The sequence below is a fragment of the Delphinapterus leucas genome, chromosome 20 (genome assembly GCF_059928025.1).
Source record: "Delphinapterus leucas isolate spDelLeu-1000000601 "Yukka" chromosome 20, BTC_Dleu_Yukka2, whole genome shotgun sequence".
Taxonomy (NCBI): Eukaryota; Metazoa; Chordata; class Mammalia; order Artiodactyla; family Monodontidae; genus Delphinapterus; species Delphinapterus leucas.
In genome coordinates, this window is record NC_143148.1 from 2,723,672 (window position 1) to 2,748,240 (window position 24,569).

Genomic DNA, 24,569 nt, shown 5'->3' on the forward strand with positions numbered 1-24,569 from the left:
GTCTTATGTTGTCCCCTCCCAGTCATTACCACTGCCCCCCGAATCTCAGTCCCAACTGTTACCACCATTCTGACTTCTAACACCTTAGACTTGTTTTGCTTGTTCTTGACCTGTGTACAAATGGACTCATGTAATGTGGACCTTTTTTTGAGCCTGGTTTCTTTTACTCAACAGCAAGATGCATCCATATTCTCAATTCTGTTTAGAATTCCACTGTTATGAATATACCATTCTACCGTGGTTCTGTCTCCTCTCAAACGCTTAACTATCATCTGAGTTTTTCATTTTGAATATTCTGGAGGGTGTGTAGTGATATCTCATTGTGGTTTTAATTCAGATTTCTCTGATAACTAATGAAGTTGAGCCCTGTTTCGTATATTTACAGCCATTTAGCTGTCTTCTTTTGTGCAGTACCTGCTCAGATCTTTTAACCTTTTTGCTCTTGTTTTGTTTGCCTTTTTCTTACTGATTTGTATGATTTCTTTATATATTTTGCATATGAATCCAGTTCTTTGTAGGATGTATGTTTTGTAAGGATCTTTCCTCATTCTGTATTAACTCATTTAAATTCACTTTTTTTTTTTTTTTTTTTTTTTTTGCCGTATGCGGGCCTCACACTGTTGTGGCCTCTCCCATTGCGGAGCACAGGCTCCGGACACGCAGGCTCAGTGGCCATGGCTCACGGGCCTAACCGCTCCGCAGCATGTGGGATCTTCCCGGACCGGGGCACAAACCCGTGTCCCCTGCATTGGCAGGCGGACTCTCAACCACTGCGCCACCAGGGAAGCCCCAAATTCACTTTTTTAAGTGACATTCTTCTGTGATTCATCAGTTAGTTCAGTTCATTGTGGTTTGGGGTTCAAGCCTCTTTTCCCTTCACTGCCATTTCTGAAGTTTTTCTAGCCTGTGCCTGTGGATCTTCTAGACCTGGTACTGTGACTGAGGCAGCATCCTGTCTGTAGATGTGCAAATCTATGTGAATGTTCATTTAGACATTTGTGTGAAAAGAGCTAACTTCCTTTGCTTCAAATAACCTCTGCTGTCCAGTCCTAACTGTGGAAGCCATTTGTGAGTCTCTCTGTGTAATTTCTGGAGGTCCTGAGGTTTCTGAATCCTTTCTTCATCTGGTACAACTCTGCACACCATCTTCCACAGCAGTGTGTTCTGAAACAGCCTGCTTTTTAGAGTATTTCCATCCTTTGAAGGGCCAAGCTGTAAAGATGCTGCACATGACAGAGGTTTTGGATATCTCGAGGAATCCCCAGCTCATTCATCTACACGATCAAGAAAAAAATCCAGAAACCATCTGCATAAGAAACCTAGGGGCTCTGAAAGTTTCTCCCCAAAAGTTTAGGCATTTTCAATACCTGTCAGTGACTGGGCCTCACCAAGCTGTGAGCCAAATCCAGGAGCTCTGCTGGCAATGGCTGCAGCCAGAGACCCACACCAAGGAGCAGATGATAGAGCAACTGGTGCTGGAGCAGTTTCTGAATACTCTGCCAGAGGAGGTTCAGACATGGGTGAGGCCAAAACAGCCCAAGAGCAGCAAGGAAGCAGGAAACCTGGTGGCAAACTGGATCCAAGCGTGTGCGGAGAGAGGCGAGAGAGGAAAGAAGCAACTGGCTGTTTGCATTTATTGAACATTTGCTGTATACCTGGCATGTAATAGGGAGCTTAATAAAGATTTGTTGAATGACTGAACAAATGAATTTTATAATCCAGTCTAATCTGCCTAATCTTGTGTGAAATGGAAGAAATTAGGGGTTTGGCTTTTGCTTATTTATTATTTCTCTAGGAGTACCCCTTCCCTCCAGCTTTGTTCCCCCTCCCCTCCACATTTCTTATTAAGCCTGAACTTTAGTATCAACACAAAAGACCACACAGCCAAAAAAAAAAAAAGAGGGCATAAAATGTGGGAGATATGAGGCCTGGAAATTTAACTTCTGTTAAAATTTGACTTGCCTCTTAGAAACTCAAGTTACTAGATTGGAACTAAGGGCATTTCAATAATGAGAGAAGAAAGCTGTTCACTCCTAATAGTCCTTTGAATAAAGTTGATACTAAAAACAAAGTATTGTTTGGGTGTATATAGAGAGACAAGGAGAGAAAGACAAGGGAACAAGACTTGGGTGTGGACCAGTGGGATGGGTTAATTACATTTAAAAGTATAAACAAATTTGAAATAAACATGAGGGTCATGCATGGCTGAATACTGATGTATCATGAATTAAGGATTCTGATCAGTCCTGTGCACCTGCATTCCTTAAAAGAATTTTGAAGATGTTAATAGTGAACATGTTGGACACTTAAAATGTACTACATTCTAAGTATTTTATAATATTCATTTACTTCTCTTAATAGCCCTTGAAATAGGTATTACCCTCCTTCCATAAATGAGGAGACAGAGGCACAAAAACGTTGAATGACTGGCCCCTGGTCCCACGGTTAGTAATTGGCAGTCAGGATTCAGCTGGGAGGCTGGCACCAGCGTCTGTGCTCTTAATCACGGTGTTACACTGCCTCCAGTGGACATGTGGGATATTGTCCCACGTTGGTTTTAAACTTGGCCAAAGGCACAGCCTTTGACGGAGCTGGAATTCAGGGGAAAGGAAAGAGCTCTCTAGGATATGAGAAAAAAATTACAGATTAATGAAAGATACACTTAGAAAGAGACTGCAGGCAAGGAAGGCCTTCAAGGTTCAAGTTTCTGTAGGGAAGGTGGTGGTTGTATTCTAGATCAGTGAGTGAAAAAGATGTAGGGAAAGCTTAGTAATAAGAGTTGCCATTTTAAAAAAATGCATGCTGTGTGCTTTACATATGTAATGTTTAATCCTTACAGGAACCCTTAGAAGTAGAGGTCTTATCATTTTCATGTTACAACTGGGAAACTGAGGTTCCCTGGTAACTGAATGGACGGTGAGGCTAGGACCACTGATATAAATAAAGAGGAACTCCTGCTTTATTTGGAAGGTACTGAGAAGCAATGGAAGAGTTTAGAGGTGGAAGATAACCAGAACTCTTTTCTGGAACTTGCCATATTGAGCTGAGAAATGATTTCTGTGTTCTTTCTCTTGTCATAGGAAGTCCAGGACTGCTGCTCCGTCCCGTGGCAGGACAGGATGGCGTGGGGGTGGTAGGCTACTCTCTGTGCCTATGGGTGCTGCCTGACTGGACTCAATTCCATGGTCATTTCTGCTCCCTTCTGGGTTTCCCTGCTCGGGACTGTGTCCTTGCAGAAAAGAGAAACACCGAAGAACAACAAAAGAAGGGCACAATGATGTTTGACAGTATACCATCTGCTAGATCTCAGGTGAGTCGGGCTTTCTTCTGATTTAGTTCTCCAATATGGGGACCTCCCCTTCCTGACTTCCAGACATTCCCCGTCTAATTAAACCACATCCTCATTTCCTCAAAGTCTTTATATAAACATTACCTAACTGAGCCTCTTCCTGACCCTTTGTATTCCCCTTCCCTGCTTTATTTTTCTCTGTCACACTTATCACCACCCCACATACTATATCTTTAACGTTGTTCCTCTTTTCCTATCTTTTGAATTAATTTTTCATTGTTTAGTATTCCATTTTATCTCCACTTTTGGCTTAGTCAAAACCACCCTCATGTGGTTTGTACTATTATTATGCTCCTTTTTGTATATGAAATAAATGGCAGCTATTACAGGGACATGATACTGTTGTGAGGTGTTTTTTTTTTTAATTTGCTCAATGTTCTTGTTAAATCACATTTTGAAACCAGAAGAAATTAATATGCTGCACTTCCTTTAGAACCAGAAAAGAATTCATGGGAGGGAGGTGACGATTAGGAAAAAAATTGTCTAAAAATGCTCCTTGAGGGAGAGATGGGGGGAAAAAAATTGAGAAACACTGTCCTAGATGATCTGTTCCTGAGAGTAGCCCTCTGTCCTTACAGTGTCCATGTGAAGGATCCCAAGTGAAGATGCCCACAGGGACTACTGAGGTAATATAAACGAATACTGTATGTAAGTGGGTGGATTATGACAAACTGGGGGGGCACCTGCCCCATCTAAGGGGAAGCTATGACTCGGCTTCAGCTGATGGCACCATGTAAGAATGTGGGTCCAGATCCCCAGATCTCCTGATTTTTCTTAAAGAGAAGCCAAAAATCCAGTTAATAATTTGAAATATACAAATTTTTTGGTGTTGGAAGCTAATATGAATTTTGAAGAAAGAATTTAAAAAAACACATGTGAGCCAAATAAATCCCTCTATAGGAGCTGGGCAGCCAGTACACGCCCTCTAGTTTAAGTCATATGTTCATTGATCTGCATAATGTTTCCATAAAAACACAAAAGATGTATATTAGTAAAATGGGTATCATAGTCTTATGTAGTCTTCTAATATCTGCTTTTTAAATTCACCCTTCGGTTACCAAAATTGTTGCATGTAACTGTAGTTAGTTTGTATTGCTGGAATACTATTCCATGGTATGACTATACCATAATATATTTATTTCTTCTACTATAAATGAATGTTTGGGTTTTTTCCATATTTTGGATGTTATAAGACAGATGTTATGAACATATCTATCTCCAAGTACACATGAGCAAATATACCTAGGAACAGAATTTCTGAGTCCAAAGTGGTTTACTAATTTACATTCCCCTTAGCATCTTATAAGAGGCCCCAAGGGTCCACATTTAAGACAATATTTTGTATTGTCAGACTTCTTAATTTTTGTCAGTTGAATGGGTATAAAATCATACTTTGTCATTTTGAAATGTATTTTCTTATTTATTAATAAGATCGAATATCTCTTCATATTTATGAGCTCTTTATGTTTTATGGATGAGTCACTGAGGCTTAACCTATCCATTCTCATAAAGCTTGTTAGAAAGAACCAGACCCAGAACCTAAACCCAACTGTCTCTGATTCCTGAGGTTGAGGTATACTGCTCAGCTTTTAATTATTTGCATTTTTTCTTTCTTTATAAAGTGACTTAAAAGGATTTTTCTCCTGCAACCCAAATCTGTCAAAATTAGCAGCAGGAACTATCTCAGAAATGTTCTCACTTCTTTCAGACTATAAGACAAAGAAAGGTATCTTTCTAAGTCCCTAGAAATAATCTAATTGGATTAGAACACTTGGATTAGAAGGTTTCTCCTGGTCTGAACATCTGCTTCATGGTCAGTCCCCTCTCATCAGGCACCTTTCCCCCTCCTTGGGATAATTCCTAGATTTCAATCATTTAGGAGTGTGTCTGGTATTTTAGGGGCTGGTGACTTTCAAGGATGTGGCTGTGGACTTCAGTCCAGAGGAATTAACCTACCTTACTGCTGCTCAGAGGAAACTCTACCGGGAATTGATGCTGGAAAATTATAGGAACCTGGTCTCCCTAGGTAAGCTGTGATGACCAAAATTGTCTCCAGACATTGCCATATGTCCCTGGTGGCAAAATCATTGGAAACAGGCTTTATTTTTCTTCTGTTTAAATTTGCATTTTCCTTATTATCTCACCGTCTTTATAACCCAGGTTGGGAGTTCCTGTGGGTACAGGACAGAACCCCCAAGTTATGAGTCTCCTTCTTCAACAGGGTACCAGTTCCCTAAACCTGACATTATCTCAAGGCTGGAAGCGGAGGAGTCACGTGCAGTGGAGGAAGACAGCAGTACAATGATATGTCAAGGTGAGTAGTGAGACAGGAATCGTGGGAAGACAACCCCGGTCAGCCAGGAGGGGCCTGGGAGCTGTTCCCCAAAGCCCTCTCAGCTCAGGGCGAAGGTTGATAAGTGCTCTCACCTCAGAGGTTCATGCCGCTTCCCCACATCACGTGCACTCAGTACTTCTTTCATCTCCTCTCTGAAGCTCATCTCTTCCTGCAGCATGAGTTCCTCTCCTGAGCAGCTCCAGGGAGGCCAGTTTCCCTTTTCTCTAGTGTTCCAACATAAATGAATGCATTCATTCATGCCTTTCCTCTGGCACCTAGAAATCAGAGGTCTTTCCTCTTTAACTGAGACAAGCAAAAAACCTTGGCGTGATACCACTCCTTTTTCCAGCCCCACTCAGGGGGTTGCCTTTATAAAGCACAAACTTTTGACCAGCTTCTTACCACCCTCAAAAGAAAATCCAAACTTTTAGCAAAACATTTAAATCCATCCCAATCTGGCCTAAAATTCACATCCCACCCTCATCTCTCTCAGATATTCCAAGTAGAAACCTGTGTCGCTGGCTCCCCAGGACTGTGTACTTTGACAGTTCAGTGTCTTTGCTCAGGATGTTTTATAAGCTTGCCACCCGCTTCACTGCTTACTGAGCCCTAATGCCATCCCCTCCGTTGAGTTTTTCCTGTTCCTAAATGGAATCAACCCCCACCCCCATCTCTTCTCCTGTAGTCATTTATAGCTTGATTGGGGTCCTTTTTAGAGACTTGTTATGACCATCTGGTTGGATAATGCTTTGCTCAAAATAGACATTTAATAAATGGTGAATTGAAGGGAATGGGATAAGATTAGAGATTGGGAGCCAAGAAAAGAGTTAGAATCCTTTTGCTTTATTCTGAGCAAGAGGTTGTTGACCTGTTTACTCCAGCGTTTCCCTAATGGTCCTGTAGAACTATGGTAATAGGCGTTCTTTAAAAAAAAAAAAAAGTGTTCATGATGAGATCAGTTAGAGAAATGCTGCATACTATATTTCCCCTCTTCGGAATTTGAGATGCCAGTTAAAGGTTCTGAAGAGTCCTACAGGATTGAAAGCTGCTTGACTTGGATCCTATGGTATCTCCCAAACTGACTTGACAGTGGAATCCCTTTATCGCCACAGCTATTAGTTGCTTGGCATAGTAGTAATTTGCCAAGCATGGTCTGGATGCAGACAAACCCCAATCCCAGCTCTTTCTCTGGTTTCCTCCTTGTTCTCCTGTCTGTGTCTCTGGCATCTTTGTCAACGTTCAGTCCTCCTGGATGGTCTCTTTTCTGCCTCATCCTCACCCTTCCTTGCTTACTGTCCTTTCCATCCTCCCATTCTCTCCTTAGGTTCCCAGAAAACTCTCAAACCTCTTTAAGAACTGTTCTGCTATGTTTGGTCTCTTTCTTCTGTTTCTACTACAATGATGTGTCTCTCTGAGTAAAAATAGTAGAGGAACTTTTACATTGCTTTTAGATTGGGAGAAAAAACCTGAAACCAAAGATCTAACTCCAGAGCAAAGCCTGCCTATAGAAAAATCATCCTCAGGGGCAGGAAGACAGGATTTGGACGTAGGTAACTTCTGGTGTGTCTGTGCAGAAGAGTCTTCTCCCGATGATCCATTGGGTTTGCACCAGGTCAAACAGGAGAAACTTTTGAGTCCGGTAAAAATGAATGACCCCAAGACCCTTCCTCAGGAAAGAAGCCATGACCGTGATCAATTTGAGAGACGCTTGGATCTTACTAAACAGTCAGAGGGTCTTCTAGGAAAGGATCCCCAGGAACGCACTCCTCCTGGAATTTGCACCAGTCCCCAGCCGGTAGACAGCAGGCCTTTCGTCCAAGAAAACAAACACAACAGACGTGAATTTTGTGAAAGAAGCTTTAGTACCCAGTTGGCCCGTGAGAGACACGAGCAGATCCATACAGGGAAGAAACCCTTTGAATGTAAACAGTGTGGAGAAGCCTTCTACTTCATGCCACACCTCACCAGACATCAGAAGACTCATTCATGTGAGAAGTCCCCTGGGTGCAATGAAGGTGGAAAGTCTTTCACTCAGCGTGCAAATATCAATGGCTGCATAAGAATTCATAGTCAGGAGGACTACTATGAATGTTTCCAGTGTGGCAAAGCTTTTATCCAGGATGTGCATCTTTTTCAACATCTCAAAGCCCATGAGGCAGCAAAAGCCCTTCCACCCACGTTGCCCCGAAACAAGACACATTTAATTCGATATCAGCGGAAACACAACCGTGTCGGAGAGAGAGCCTGTCAGTGTTGTGACTGTGGCAGAGTCTTCATTTGGACTTCACATCTCATTCAGCACTACAGAATTCATGCTCAAGAGAGGCCTTACCAGTGTCAGCTGTGTGGGAAGTGTTTCAGCTTACCCTCCTGCCTCACTCAACATTATCAACTCCATTCTCAAGAGAAACCGGTTGAGCGCAGTTACTGTTGAAAAACCTTGACTCAGAACATTCTCAACACTTTTGACCTTCCCCTGGAGAGAGACCCTTTGAGTGCTCTGAATATGAGAAGGTCTTCCACCAGCCCTCACACCTTGTTAACAACTTGAAAATTATTCGTGGTGTGGTCAGAAAACAGAGAATGGTTGCAAGAGGTTAGAACAATCTTTTTGCAAAGGGAGAGTCAGCGCATGTGTCAGTCACTCAGGCAAAAAACCTTACAAAGAATATTTTTGTTGCATAGGAAAGAAGCTAATAGATTTTGCCCTTCTTTGGTGTTATCCATAGAATGGAGAACCTTGATTTTGACATCCTGACAAAAAACTTGCAACTGGTAGTTGGGCTCCAGACAGGAACTCTGTTGCCTAAATTACTACAGAAGTGTTTACATACAGTATCTTTACCACATGGGATGTATCAGCAGAGGGCATGGTAAAAAGATTTTTGAGGTGTACCTATGTTGATTCATCCACAAAGCTGAAGTAATTGGTAATATGTTTACACGGTACTTGTTGATTTACAAAACATTGCCAAATATATTATTTGATCTTTTAAGGAATGCTGCATTGTACCTAGTATGAGGATACTTATTTCATTTTTACAGGTATAGCAAACTTGAAACTCCAAGTTGTCATTTGATTTAACCTGGGTTGTAAGTGATGGGGTAAGAACTGAACCCCAGTGTGGTTTGGTTAGGTTTGGCTTTTGAGATTCCATGAGATATTTATTTTATATCTATCTTGACGCTCAACCCAGGGTTGTTTTATTCCTGCCATACCCCTCTGAAGAATAGGTACAGTACTATACTGACTGCAGCCGTCTTCCTTTTTAGTAATCCCAACATTATTTCACATTAAATCAGATGGGGACACTTGTAGTATAAGGGGTTCAGAAAGCTTTTTTTTTTTTTTTTTGGCGGTACGCGGGCCTCTCACTGCCGTGGCCTCTACCGCTGCGGAGCACAGGCTCCGGACGCGCAGGCTCAGTGGCCATGGCTCACGGGCCCAGCTGCTCCGCGGCATGTGGGATCTTCCCGGACCGGGACATGAACCCGTGTCCCCTGCATCTACAGGCAGACTCCCAACCGCTGCGCCACCAGGGAAGCCCCTGATATCTTTTTTAAACCTAAAAAATCTAACCTTCTCTAAACATTAGTATTTTTTTCCTGCAGTTTTTATTATTTGTAAAATATACTTTAACTATTATTGAATTTACTTTCATGTATTATGTGAAGAAAAAAATTATCCCCCATTGTTAATTGCCCCAACATCAATTTTAGTAAGTGATACATAGTCATAATATTTTATTTTATAATACAGTTCTGTATCTGGATCATCCACTTTGTTTCATTGTTTTGTCACCCTATTATATCATAGATCTGTATTCTTTTTAACTTTTATAGCCTCATGTGAGTTTTCTATCACTGTGCCTTTAAGAAGTTTATTTATGTGTGTTATATTTATATGAGAAAAATGAATTTTATTACTCTTCCAGATGAAAAGTTGTTTAACAATTAAAAACAGCCTTTTGATGATTATTGAAGTGAATTTATAAATGAATTAGGAAGAATTAACATTGTTACATTTAAACTTAGCATCCGGGAATATGATATTGTTCTTTTATGTACTCAAGCATTTTTATCAGCCAGCAAAGTAAGTTCCCCTTAGTTATTCCTACATACTGTTGCAGTTGTAGGTTTCTTTGTGTAGGGTTTTTCTTTTTTTGTTATAATTCTCAAAAATCCAGCATCCCAGAAATGGGGTTCCTTCACTGTTGCCCCACTACATGCATTCAAGCTAGCCAAACCCTACACTTCCAGCAGTTGGGGGCCACAGATGCTCTTAAAGGAAAATGCAGAGAAGCATAGCAGTAAGTATGTGCATACACACACACACACACACACACACACACACTTATGAATACCACCACCTCAGAAGGGTCAGCCATACACCCACCTGGGCCCCAGCTTTGAATCTCCTACCACTCTGGGTCTAGGGCTAGGGCCCAGACCATCTGATAGTCAGGTCTCCTCCAGGTGAGACCCTGAAGGAGGGATGAAGTACAGGTACATTGCCATGGTACCCAACCCACTTCAGCCTTTCAGGTGAAGAGACCCATTTGGATTCATTAACTATAGGTGTGTGGGTTTTGTTTTTTGTGCTTTGTTTTGGGTTGGGTTTTTGTTGTTGTTTTTTTGTGGAGTTTTTTGGGTTGTTTGTTTGTTTTTTGGCTGCACTACGCAGCTTGCAGGATCTTAGTTCCCCGACCAGGGATCGAATCCACTCCCCGTGAAGTGGAAGCACGGAATCCTAACCACTGGACTGCCAGGGAAGTCCCTCCCCATAATTTCTCTTTTTAATATGGTATAAGATATATGTTTAATAAACCCAAAATCTTTAGTGTTTCTCTAAAGACGACAAAGTACGTAAATTTAGACATGTTTAGCAATGAATGTTTCAGTATTTTTATCTTAACTGAAAATGATCTGGATGTTCAGTGAATTCCCATCATTTAATTTAATTTAGGAAAACTAAAGTTTCAAGTTATCAAACATCTGGAGAAATTAATTTTAGGTAGACATACAATAAAACAATCATTTTTAAAGAATTCATGTAAAAATTTTAATCCCATTGATCTCTATTTCATTACCTATGAAAATATCATCATACCAAGTTAATTTTCTTGCTGACAAATTTTGTAACAAAGATAACATGAACTTACTTTTAGTAAACCTAGGAACAATTAAAGTATTAATACTTAATGCTGATGACCCTAAAGACATGTCTATATTAATCAAAGCAACAACTTAGGCTTGTTTTCATTTATTAAAGAGTAATTCTATATCACATGATCCTTTAAACATTTGGATTACTTTTTTGTTACATTTAAAAATATTAATTTGTAAGTGCTTAAAGTCAATAGAGCTCTTTTACAAATTCATATTGATAATATCATCTGTAGGTAGAAACAGATCACATTTATAACATACACAAACATACATACATCCAGGTAGACACAGAGATCTCATAGTTTTCCTGCTTGAGTTTTAAAAGTCCATTTTTTTTAAGGTCTTAGTTTCTACTAATTAAGCCAAGGCTGTAGTCTCAGGCAGCATGGGCTGTGTTTGCATTTCAAGGATATGATAAGAGTTATAACTTCAAGCCTTTTCCTAGGAGTACTTTTGTCTCTGAGGGTCAGAACTTTGAAAAGATGTTTTTTCAAGCCAGCTGTGTTTAGCTGTGCATGCAAAATTAGTTTTGGAATGTCAAAAAAATTTTCATCTTGGCCAATTTAGGGTTAGGTAAATATCTGTAAGTATTGGCTCCGTACCAATTGTAGAAGCCAGCCGGAGCTCCAGTGGGTGGCTGCCTGTCCAGGAGCTGGGAGGCTTTAGAAGCGTAATCTCCTGCTTTCTTTTAGTTTCATTTTACTATAAAGTGCAAATCTAAATTTAAATTTCCAATTTTAAGCCACATTTAAAAAATCAGCCAACCCAGTTGACTGCAAAATTCCTTCCAGGCCTTCTTGCCTGGACCTTCCCCCAGGTCCTCTGCCTAGGACACCTACCGGCACCCTCTTAAGACTCCAAGTCTTAAGATAACAGCTCAAATAAAAGTCGTGGACCATCACTTAGTATAAGGAGACCCAGGTATCAGGAAAAACTCACCAAATCACCTGAAGGGTGCTGTGAAGCCAGAGGGGCTCAAGGGGCCCATGCTTGTTACAAGCGTGGTCTAAAGGAGACTCCAGGTGACCTCAGGTGGGTTCTTCTGATATCCTGCTAACTACGCCAAAGCAATGTTAATGAAAATAATAATCTGTAGAAGAATAGAAAAGAGTTTTATTATAGAAAAGAGTTTTTATTTTTATAAGCCAAACTGAAGGTCAACCTGAAAGCCATCTTCCCAGATTACTCTTGAGAAGCTGCTCCAGTTTTCAGCAGTTTTATATATTGTCAGAGCAAAGAACATTAAACAAGTCAGGGTTATATTTCTTCAACGTTTCAAAAAAAAAACAACAACAGATCAGCACATACACAGCAAGTCAGTATGGCCTTGGAACCTGGGAAGGGAGTCTTTATCATTAAAGGAGGAAAAGGAAGAGAGGCACTTAATCTTTATTTTTAACATGGACATTCTTTCCTTCTGGTCAGTGTGCCCTTAACTAATTAAAGCAGATGTACAACGTATATACGACAGGCCACAAACAGGCTATTTTAAGTAGCATAACATTCAAGTTAACTCAGGTATAAGCCTGAATGACTTCCCTGTATCTCAACGTGTGAACATTTCTTTTATCAACAGCCACCACAGGGCCCTGCATACTAGTGGACAGCCACCCTGGGATTTCCCCTGCAACATTCAGGATCACCCCTGAAACCTTTGGGCCCCACATGTGAGCGGACAGCCCCCACAACTTTCCATTTCCCATCCTGTATTTCCCGACGTCTTGGTGCTCACAGGAGTTTCCTCGGTCTGCTGGCTGGCCCTGCCAGTTGTTGGGCTGCACCCCACAGGCCTCAAGGCCTGAACTTGCCCGGCCTCAAGACCGAAGAAAGAGCCCGGAGTCAGCAACAGAGACATCAGTGGTTTAATGGGTTGGGGCGCTTACACGTCTGAAGCAACACCGCACCGTGTGTGGCAGACGGCGGGCAGGATATGGCGTCTTCTCTCCGTGGCGAGGAAGGGGAGATTGCCAGTTATGGGGGAATTAACATCAGGTGGGCTCATTGGTTACCAGGGAAACCAGCAGAGGAGCACGACCCTCACGGCCCCTTTGATAAGAACAATCATCAGTTGGGACTTGGGGCAAGTGTAGGAAAGTCAGTCATGTGTGTGAGTGTAGGTGATGCAGGCGCTGGTCCAGCAGGGATGTAGAGAGCAAGAAAACAGCCACCTTGAGTGGCCTGACCATACAGTATGCCTTCTAGGATTCTGTCCTGATTCATGGATGACAGTGCCACTAAGTGGGGTGAAAACTGGGGAAGATGCAGGTGTGGAGGATAACTGAAGAGCTCTGTGTAGTTGTGTGAAGTCTGAAGTGCTTGCTACATGTCCATTCAATGTGATTCAACGATGGTCTATCCATTCACTAACCAATTGTTTATTGAGCTTCTATTATGTACAGGGAGAATCTGGTCTGGGTCAACTGTGTGCTGGAGCATGCCAGTACCAGCTCACAAGAGCTAATTGTTAAACATTCAAGAATGTTGCAAATCAGTCATTAAGCTATCAGTAGCTTGGCATTAGCTGTGGTGAGATTGTTTACACCATGGAAATTGACAAATGCTTTTTTTTTTTTTTCCAGAGAGTTGATTTATCAGCACCACAGTAAATAAGCCAAAGTAATGTCTGTGTTCATGCAACTTTCATTCTAGTGTCAGGGACAAATTTTAAACAAATGATTATAGAATAATTAAAATTGCAACGCATATTTTGAAGAAATGAGTGATGAGAGTATAGAAGGAAAAATGGGCTAAGTTGGCCAGCAGGGGGTGATAAGGAAGTAATGCTTGAACTGTGATCTGAAGGCTGAACAGCATGTTTTAACATGGATCAGGATGTGTTCTGTTGATGAGGTGTCATGGTTTGATTGGCAGTATCTTTTTCTTCCTTAGTGAAACTTAAAATAATGGAGTATCTTTCAATGAATGGTGGTTTAGATTCACTAGCAGGTATTAATCTGATTCAGGAAGGGGTGTCTGAACTGGATTTGTGGGGCCCAAAGATTCCAGGCAGGTGTTGCAGAAATGACCATGGAGATAGGAAACCACCAAGGCTCAGGGATCCCAGCCCCCGGACCCCAGCTCACACCAGGGAAGCTCTGATTTTTGTGTTTTGCTGTTCTGCTTCATATTCGTTCAGAAAAATACACATTGAACACCAGTGTGTGCCAGACACTACGACACACAGGCGATACAGTACTGAGGAGACCAGAGCGCTGCCCTCATGGGGATTATATCTGAAGGAAGGGGATGGGGATTCGGGGCAGAGCAAACAAACTGAATAACTTAGGTAATTTCAGAAGGATGATAAATGCAATGGAGGTAACAAAACAGGATGCAGGCATGGTGAGTCACCTGGAGGAGATCTGCTTTGGATGGCAGGGCCACAGAAGGTTGTTCGGATGAGGTGACCTTGGAGCTGATAGGGAGTTGGCCACTCAGGGGTCTGGGGGTTACACCAAGGGCCTTGATGTTTTCTGCCTCAGACAGTATATCTCAGGTAATCGTGGGAGTGACACCTGTCACCTTTGCTGTATTCTATTTGCTAAAGTTAAATCACAGTTTCCTCCCACACAAGGGGAAGGGATTATACCAGGATGGGACTCATTAGCATGTGCCTGCCAACCCCAGGAATCACCAAAGACTTGCCTGATCTGGCTGGCTGGTCACATGCCAATTTATGTCTCTCCCAGGGATTATGCATTTGATCAAGAGGTTGATGTTCTCAAGTAAAGGAGAGCTCTTCAACCCTCAAGGATATGTTGGTAGCACTGCAACCCTCTCCTAAAAACTCCCAAAGAAATGTCTCAACAAGGTAAGATTTTTTAAAGTCCTAGAGAAATACAATCCAATCTCTATCATTAAAAAGCAGAACACCCCCTCCCGCAAAGTAGAACCCCAAATGGTTCTGGACCAAAAATATTGGATCCTTTCTCAACCCTCTGAACTTTGGGTAGATTGCCTATCCTATCTGAACTTCATCTTCCACATGTAAAATGAAGAGGATTTTATAAAGAGTGATAGAGATAATGTATAAAAGTGACTAGTACAGGTGGCCTGGGAAAAAAGGGAAGAATTGGAAGCATGACAATAGGTGGAATAAAAAATAGTGGCTTGGGGACTTCCCTGGTGGTGCGGTGGTTGAGAATCCGCCTGCCAATGCAGGGGACACTGGTTCGAGCCCTGGTCCGGGAAGATCCCACATGCTGCGGAGCAACTAAGCCCATGTGCCACAATGACTGAGCCTGCACTCTAGAGCCTGCGAGCCACAACTACTGAGCCTGCGTGCCACAGCTACTGAAGCCTGTGCACCTAGAGCCCATGCTCCGCAACGGAGGCCACCGCAGTGAGAAGCCCACGCGCCGCAACGAAGAGCAGCCCCCGCTCGCCGCAACGAAGGCCCAATGCAGCCAAAAATAAAATAAAATTATTTTTAAAAATGGTGGCTCATCAAGAGATCAGATGTGGAGGAGTGATTAAAAAATAGTAAATATTGTTCTCTCCATTTTTTTCTGGAGCTTTATCTGAGCACATGGCAACCCAGCTGGAGACATTTCCCAGCATCCCTTGCAGGTCAGAGCGGCCATGTGACTAAGCACTGGCCAATGGGATGTCAGCAGAAGTGATGGGTACAACTTCCAGGTCACATCTGAAAAGCACTCTCCTTGCCCTCTACTTCCTCTGTCTTCCTTCCTGCAGCTGGACTGTGAATGAGTTGCTAGTAAGCCTTCTCCTACCACGTGGATAAGGAGACTGTATGGGATGGTACAGCAATGAGATGGGAGGAACCTGGTCTCAGGATGACTTTGTGGTGTAGAGACACCCATGTTTACAGGAAAGAGAAAAAAAAAAACCTTCTGTATTATTTAAGCCACTGTTGTTTGGTCTGTTAAAGCAGCTGAACCCAAAACCCAACCAATACAGTGCTATCAGGTAAACATTAGAGAAAGAAAAATGTATCCCTGATGTTCTCTTAGGAAGGAGCCACATGAAGACCGTGTCTCTGCAAGTACGATATGGACTGTTTTTCTTCCAGAATAGTTGCTTCTTCTGATGAACTCACTGACTTGCATTTCAGACAAATATTAGATGGAATGTGTGTACCACTAAGCATTAGAATCATTTTGAGCAGGTCAAGGTGTGATCACTTGTGGGAGGTCCATGGAAATGGATGAGCTGAGCAGAAAGTCCCCTAGTGGACTCACACTCCAGGATACAGGGTCATTGGTGGGCTTTGGGATGAAATGACCCCTTACCACAGTTGTCGTTCAGTACCCACAGGGGATTGGTTCCAGGACCCACCAGGATACCAGAATGGATGCTCAAGTCCCATAGTCTGCCCTCCATACCCACAGGTTCTGCATTCATGGGTTCGACCAACCAGGGATTGTAAACAGAGTACACGATCCACGGTTGGTTGAATCCGCAAATGTGGAGCCCGTGAATACCGAAAGTCAACTGTTTTTTAAATTTTTCTCTCCCTCTTTCTACCTTCCCCTGTGTATGTACAGTACCATTTGCCTAAATTAAATGCACCTTGGACACGTCTCCATTTTATCCAGCTGCCTATTGGGGCTTCCTGCATGAATCAGCATCAACGTTGTTGTCAACTTTTTGGGCCACCCAGTGTGTTCCTGGTGGTCTCTGGAGACATTAACACCTCCACTATGACCACAAGGAAAATCCTGTGAGGCTGGATTTCTGGGTCACTCCATGTCTTAAGGTGGCACCTGAAGATACAGCTTCCGCAGGGATCCCTTCACGTCCTTGTTCTTCAGGCTGTAGATAAGCGGGTTTAGGGTGGGCATGAGGATGCAGTAGAAGACGGCAGCCAGGCACCCTTGCTGTGGGGAATATCGCGCGGTGGGCATGTAGGCAGAGCTGCCAGTGCCGTAAAACAGGAGGACGGTGGCCAGGTGGGAGGAACACGTGGAGAAGGCCTTCCAGGGGCTGGCTGCTGAGCGGATCTGAACCCCCGTGGCCAAGATGCGCACATAGGACGGGACAGTGAGGCTGAAACAGCTGCTGATGACGCAACTGCTGGCTGCAAATCCCGCAGTCGTGGACACCTGTGTTGGCACAGGCTAGGCGCGTGAGTGGTGGGATGTCACAGAAGTGGTCAATCACGTTGGGGCCGCGGAAGAGCAGGGAGAAGGTGTTGGTTAGGGGAGGGCAGAGAAGAGGAGCCCACTTCCCCAGGCCGCCGCCACGGAGACGCAGGTCTGGGGCCTCATGGCTGCCCCGTACACCAGGGGCCTGTAGGTGGCCAGACAATGGTCAAGCCATGGAGGTGATGAGAAAACACTCTGCGGACTCCAGGCAGACAAAGGCAGAGTTGGGACATGTACGCATGGAGGGAAATCTGCCCCGAGCCCAGCAGGGTGGCCACCAGGGCCCGGGGCAGGGTGGTGGACACGGAGCAGATATCCACCAAGGAGAGGTGTTTGAGGAAGGAGTACATGGGCGTGTGCAGGCGGGCGTCCAGCGTCACGGCGGCGACGATGGAGATGTTCCCCAGAAACGCGGCCGGGTAAGCCAAAAGGAAGGCAGCAGCGCTGAGCAGCTGTATCTCAGGGACCGCTGAGAAACCCGGAGGAAGAAAACGGGCACTGCCTTGAGATTGGTCATGTTGTGTCTTCGGAAAAGCTCGCGAATGGCAGGGGATGCTCAAAAAGCAGTGCATGGGGCTTCCCTGGTGGCGCAGTGGTTAAGAATCAGCCTGCCAATGCAGGGGACGGGTTTGAGCCCTGGTCCGGGAAGATCCCACATGCTACGGAGCAATGAAGCCCGTGCGCCACAACTACTGAGCCTGTACTCTAGAGCCTGTGAGCCACAACTACTGAAGCCCATGCGCCTACAGCCGGTGCTCCACAACAAGAGAAGCCACCGCAAAGACAAACCACCGCAAAGAGAAGCCCATGCACCACAACGAAGATCCAACACAGCCAAAAATAAATAAATGTATTTTTTTAAAAAGTAAACGAATAATCATGACTCTCTTTATAAAGCACTTTCTCGTCTGTTGCTATGTTTAATATCCATAAGGACTAAGGACCTCCTGGGGATAGATTTCACCTCCATTTTACAGATAAGATAATGGAGGCTCACAAAGGTTGAGTATCTTGTCAATGATCAGAGATGTAGTAAAGTGTTAAATTTTCCGTTTCCGGTTTTGCAATTTCCCAACTGCTCCTTGCTGGCGCTCAGAGCAAGAGTCAACCTACAGCAAAGTAGCATTGGCTCTAGGGGCCCTAACTGTATATGCTCTCGCCCTTTGATCAATTTATTTCTGCATGGATCATGGTCTCTACAAAGCTGTTTCTTTCTTACATAGATGGAGAGGTCTCTGGACTTGGGCAGTATGTCCAGAGTGCAAAAGTTTATCCTACTGGGTTTATCTGCCAGGCAAGGCATAAGGATTGTGCTGTTTGCCGTCTTCCTGACTCTCTACCTGCTGACCCACCTGGAGAAAACGTGCATCATTTTCCTTGTCTGCAGTCATGGTGAGCTCTGAAAGCCCATGTACTTCTTCCTGGGCAACCTGAGCTGCCTGGAGATGTGCTACATGTCAGTGACCATGCCCAGCTTGCTCGTGGGGCTGAGGTCCGGTGCATGCCATGTGCCCTTCACAGCCTGCATAATTCAGCTTTTTTAATTCATATCTCTCATTGGCACCAAGTGCACCCTCCTGGCTTCCCTGGCCTATGACCACTATGTGGCCATCTGCCACCCACTACCCTACCTGCTGCTCATGAGGCCCCAGATATGCCTGGGTTTAGCTTTGTCCTCATGGCTTTGTGGGCTGTTGGTCTCGGTGGTCAAGATATCATGCATCGCCAGCCTGTCCTCCTGTGGCCCCTATGTCCTCAACCAATTTTTCTGTGATGTCTCCCCTCTGCTCAACCTGTCCTGCACCCACGTGACCCTGACGGAGCTGGTCGACTTCATCTCTGCCATCGTCATCTGCAGGATTCTGCTAGTTGCTCTGGCCTCATATGCGACCATCAGGAGGGCTGTGCTCCAAATGCCTTCGGCTGCTGCCGGCGGCAACCCCTCCACCTGCGCCCCCAACCTGACTGTGGTGGACATCTTCTGCTCAGTGGTTCTCTTCACGTATTCCCGCCCCAGCCGTGTCGAACCCACTGACCTCAACAAGTTGCTGTCTGTCATCTACACGGTGGCCACGCCCATGTGCTGCCTGATCTAGTCTACTGCCTGCGGAACAAGGAGGTCCACGCAGCGCTGCGGAAAACCCTCCCACAGCGCCGAGTCTATTCAGCGAGAACTGATATTTCTTGCTCCTGATTTTAACATTTTCGTGGCCAAAACACGTGCAAAGCTTTCAAAGGCAAATAGAAATCCGGAGGAAAATATTTGCAACATAACGTATAAAGACTTCTTTAAATAAAGGAGAAAAATACGAAGACCTCCACCGAGAGAAAAACCAAAAGGAAAATGGTCATGAACATCAAGGCTATTGAAGGAAACATGTAAGTGGCTGATAACCTACAAAAAAGATGTGCACGCCCTCTAGTAATCCAAGAAATGGAAATTTACTCCTTGCCCACTGTAAAAAAAAGTATAATACAAAATTTAAGCACAAGAATTTTTATTACAACACTGTGAAATTTGGAATAAACATTATTTTATTGGAAATTTTTACAAATAACTCCAATGTCCACCAACGTGAAATTATTTAAAGATGTTACATTATATACATAGTGTGAAATAACAGGCATTCATTAAAGAGATTAAACCAGACTTGCAGATACTGCCATGGGGAGACAGTAAGTTGTTTAGTTAAAAATGAAAGAAGCAGTATAAGAGTATGTCAAAGATTTGTAAAACAATAATAATAGACTAATTGCAGTAGTTATTTATGTTAATAACTAATAACCTAGAAAAGAATCTGAAAAGATATATATCAGAGAGTTATTAGCTATGTTTTTAGGCATGAGACCACAGGGGACTCATATTTTCTATTTTATACATTTGAATTTTTTGCAATAAACTTGTATTACCTTTATAATTGAATAAATATGCATTTTATAAGAGAAAACAGAAATTCAAAGAAAGACCTTCTATAGAATGACTTACTACCATACTAGCATATTTTTCATTTTTATTTTAAGTAATAAAAATTCGTGTTGGGGGACTTCCCCGGCGGTTCAGTGGTTAAGACTCCGTGCTTCCGCTGAAGGGGGCACAAGTTCCATCCCTGGTCGGGGAACTAAGATCCCACATGCAGAGTGATGCGGCCAAAAAGAAAAAAAATAAAATCGTGTTGACAGTGCCTCAAGGGAAATGAACATGTTCTAGTGTGTTTTGTGAGAGTATATGTTGGTACGTTTTAGAAGGGCAGTTTGCTAATAAATACAAAAAGCCTCGAGAATCTGAATGGCCTTGCATTCATCCATTCAACTTTGGGAATTTATCCTGGAGAAGAAAGTAAAAGATATGGGCAAAAGTTGACCTACAATGATACCCATTCCAAACTATTTGCACAAAGACAAATAACCCAATAGTTCATCCAAAAAAAGGCAATAGAAATGGCCAATAAACTATGGAATAATATTCAATCTCCACCACAACTAAAGAAATGAAACTCAAAGTAATAAGATGCTCCCCCCGGTAGTGGAGCATCTTTTAATTTGCTCAGAGCAAATTAAACAAAAAAAAAATCCTTTGAGAGAACCCAGTGCTGGTTGGATGTGGGGCAATGTACCCTCTAAGACTACTGTGGGAATGCAGATTGAGGCAGTGTCTTTGGAAAACAATTGGCCAATATTTATCAAATTTTAAATTCACAATCACTTTGACACAGCTATTACCATTTTATCTTCATCTTCACTGATGTTTCCAGCTCTCTACCTTCCAGGCTCTTTATGCATGGGTGGGATCATGTGAGTGGTACTGGCCAGTGAGTAATATGTCACTTCTAGACCAAATCATTTAATTCCTGGTGTGAGACCCTCCAGATCTCTCTTTTCTGTTTGCCATGGTGGCAAGCAAAGTTCAAGACTGGCCTTTTCCACCTGAATTCCGACCATGGTTAGCAGAACACCCTTTAAAACGGTCATAAAAATTCTCTATATGCAAATCTTACAGATACATTGCTAAGTGACAAAAGCAGGATGCCAAATATGATCTGGGAAACGGAAGAGCTTGGTTCCAATTGTTTGGAAAAATTTGTGCCACCAAAAATTTTCATGTTTCGTCTTTCCTCAGAAATACTCCTCTTTTCAAAGCTCCACCTGGCCAGGTGTGGGAGCACTTTGAGTCTGTGCTCTTTGCCCATGGTTCTTCTCATCCCCAGGCTGCCATCCTTCCCAAGCCCTGAACCAATAATTGTGGTTGTTGGCCTGGGGTGGGGGAGGGGGGAGGTTGCAATGCTCTAGTTGGCCAGCAGGTGTTACATGCCCTCCCCTAGACCCAAGAGCCGCTGTGGCCAGTTCACTCAAGACATAAGGGCAGAGCGTGGGGTAGCGTTTCTCCCCCAGTGGGGTATGTGACTAAAAGGACACCTCTTTAGGTGATAATGGAGTCAAGAAAATATCAGATTCTACTGCAGCTACAATTCCATGAGGGAGATGCATCCTAGAACAGGGAAAGGGGCAGAAGACAGAGATTACAGTGATTTTTTAATATTGAAAAATAATCTTATTATAAAAGCAATACATGCTTGCCACACACACAAAAATTTTTTGACAAAATACAATGAAGTGAAAATGAAAGCAAAGCCTTCCCAAGGTCTGCCACACACTGGCAATCGCCATTAGCATTTCATAGTGTTGATTTTCAAATTCTTTCCAATATACATACATACACTCATTGCATTACAAAATCAAAACGTAATTACACTGTCCATGCTGTTTTCTAACCTGAATTTTCCACATCACGATATATAATCGACATCTTTCATGGAAGTAAATATACTTACAAAATTTGTTTTTCATGGCACTGTAGGATTCCATGTGTAGCTGTGCCTCAGTTTAACGACCCCTCTATTGTTGAATAGAGATTTCTCCCAACAGCTCTCCATTAGAGGCACAAAATGCTGGGACTTCCCTGGCGGTCCAGTGGTTAAGACTCTGCGCTTCCACTGCAGGGGGCACGGGTTCCATCAGGGAACTAAGATCCCACATGCCGTGTGGCATGGCCAAAAATTTTTAAAAAAAAACAAAAGAGAGAAAAGAAAAAGAAGCACAAAATGCTATGAATATTCTCGCAATTACATTGCTGCAAGCATTCCTAAGTTATTTTCTTGGCAAAAGATCCTTAAAATGATACATTGTCAAAGGCCATGAACATTCAGATCTTAATGCATATTGACAAATTGCCCTCCAGATACATTATACCAATTTCAGTTAATAACTTTCATGATTGCTGAAATTTGGGAAAAAATTCAATTCCTTGAATTTTGGGGTGTGCATCCTCATATGCAAACATCTGTAGCTAGGTCTAGAATTTTTGTCTTTACATTTTTTAATTTAGAATTTTATTTAGAATTTTACTCTAAATTTTTACATTTTTATTTATAACTATAACAGGCCTCCATGTCAATATACAGAGATACAACTAATTTTTAAAAATTGCTTCATAAGGTCTCACAATATGGGGGCAACATAATCTATTCAGTCATTATGTTATTGGTGAATATTCACATTCTTTCCAGTTTGGGCCACTTAAAACAATGCTACAATAAACATCCTTGTACATGTATTTTTACAGATCAGTGCTTTAATATTCCTGTGAGATATCTGCAAACGTGGCGATTCTGGGTCAAATTGTAGCCAGAACAATTCAAAATTTATTTATTTATTTAATTTATTTATTTTTTGGCTGCGTTGGGTCTTTGTTGCTGCGTGCAGGCTTTCTCTAGTTGCTGCAAGCGGGGGCTACTCTTCATTGCGGTGCGTGGGCTTCTCATCGTGGTGGCTTCTCTTGTTTCGGAGCACGGGCTCTAGGCGTGCGGGCGTCAGTAGCTGCAAGCATGCAGGCTCAGCAGTTGCAGCACACAGGCCCTAGAGCGCTCAGGCTTCAGTGGTTGTGGCACACAGGTTCAGTAGTTGTGGAGCTTAGTTGCTCTGCAGCATGTGGGATATTCCCGGACCAGGGATCGAACCCGTGTCCCCTGCATTGGCAGGTGGATTCTTACCCTTTGCGCCACCAGGGAAATCCCCACAATTCAAAATTTTAATGGGTGATACCAGGTTGTTGTCCAAGAAGGTTTTAACAATTTATGCCACCACCAGCCATGTATGAGAGAGAGAGTGCCCACTTTTTTAAAACCACTGCAGTTCTAGGTGTTAACAATCATTTGAATTTTTCCTGATCTGGTACAGTGATGGTAAAACATTGTAACTAGCATTCTTCCTGAATATCAAGGAGACTTATTAGATTCATTGCTCATTTGTATCATCTCATCTATAAATTGCCATTTATAATTGCCCTCCTTACCCTGACATACATATATTTTTAAAGTAGGGTATTGAACACTTTGAAAACAGTTTGACAGTTCTTTCTTTTTAACATCTTTATTGGAGTATAATTGCTTTACAATGGTGTGTTAGTTTCTGCTTTATAACAAAGTGAATCAGTTATACATATGTTCCCATATCTCTTCCCTCTTGTGTCCCCCTCCCTCCCACCCTCCCTACCCCACCCCTCTAGGTGGTCACAAAGCACCGAGCTGTTCTCCCTGTGCTATGCGGCTGTTTCCCACTAGCTATCTATTTTACGTTTGGTAGTGTATGTATGTCCATGCCACTCCCTCACTTTGTCACAGCTTACCCTTCCCCTCCCCATATCCTCAAGTCCATTCTTTAGTAGGTCTGTGTCTTTATTCCTGTCTTACCCCTAAGTTCTTCATGACATTTTTTTTCTTAGATTCCATATATATGTGTTAGCATACGGTATTTGTCTTTCTCTTCCTGACTTACTTCACTCTGTATGACAGACTCTAGGTCCATCCACCTCACTACAAATAACTCAATTTCGTTTCTTTTTATGGCTGAGTAATATTCCATTGTATATATGTGCCACATCTTTATCCAGTCATCCGATGATGGACACTTAGGTTGCTTCCATCTCCTGGCTACTGTAAATAGAGCTGCAATGAACATTGTGGTACATGACTCATTTTGAATTACGGTTTTCTCAGGGTATATGCCCAGTAGTGGGATTGCTGGGTCATATGGTAGTTCTATTTTTAGTTTTTTAAGGAACCTCCATACTGTTCTCCATAGTGGCTGTGCCAATTCACATTCCCACCAGCAGTGCAAGAGTGTTTCTTTTCTCCACACCCTCTCCAGCATTTATTGTTTGTAGATTTTTTGATGATGGCCATTCTGACCGGTGTGAGATGATATCTCATTGTAGTTTTGATTTGCATTTCTCTGATGATTAATGATGTTGAGCATTCTTTCATGTGTTTGTTGGCAATCTGTATATCTTCTTTGGAGAAATGTTTATTTAGGTCTTCTGCCCATTTTTGGATTGGGTTGTTTGTTTTTTTGTTATTGAGCTGTATGAGCTGCTTGTAAATTTTGGACATTAATCCTTTGTCAGTTGCTTCATTTGCAAATATTTTCTCCCATTCTGAGGGTTGTCTTTTCGTCTTGTTTATGGTTTCGTTTGCTGTGCAAAAGCTTTTAAGTTTCATTAGGTCCCATTTGTTTATTTTTGTCTTTATTTCCATTTCTCTAGGAGGTGGGTCAG

General features: G+C 42.8%; 2 protein-coding genes and 1 pseudogene across 2 annotated transcripts; 2 read left to right on the forward strand and 1 right to left on the reverse strand.

The window, feature by feature from the left end:
- Positions 1-984: 984 nt before the first annotated feature.
- On the forward strand, positions 985-8,522 carry ZIM2 (zinc finger imprinted 2). Its single transcript, XM_089902021.1, is given in 6 exon segments — positions 985-1,602; positions 3,210-3,310; positions 3,928-3,975; positions 5,249-5,375; positions 5,571-5,663; positions 7,136-8,522. Coding segments are annotated over 6 exon segments (1,851 nt in total). The 5' UTR covers positions 985-1,220; the 3' UTR covers positions 8,236-8,522.
- A 7,478-nt stretch (positions 8,523-16,000) lies between these two features.
- On the reverse strand, positions 16,001-17,532 carry LOC111180491 (olfactory receptor 2G6-like; annotated as a pseudogene).
- Positions 17,533-18,183: 651 nt separating this feature from the next.
- On the forward strand, positions 18,184-19,155 carry LOC111180492 (olfactory receptor 6Z7-like). Its single transcript, XM_022584876.2, is given in 2 exon segments — positions 18,184-19,053; positions 19,056-19,155. Coding segments are annotated over 2 exon segments (969 nt in total). The 3' UTR covers position 19,155.
- The last annotated feature ends 5,414 nt before the right edge of the window (positions 19,156-24,569 follow it).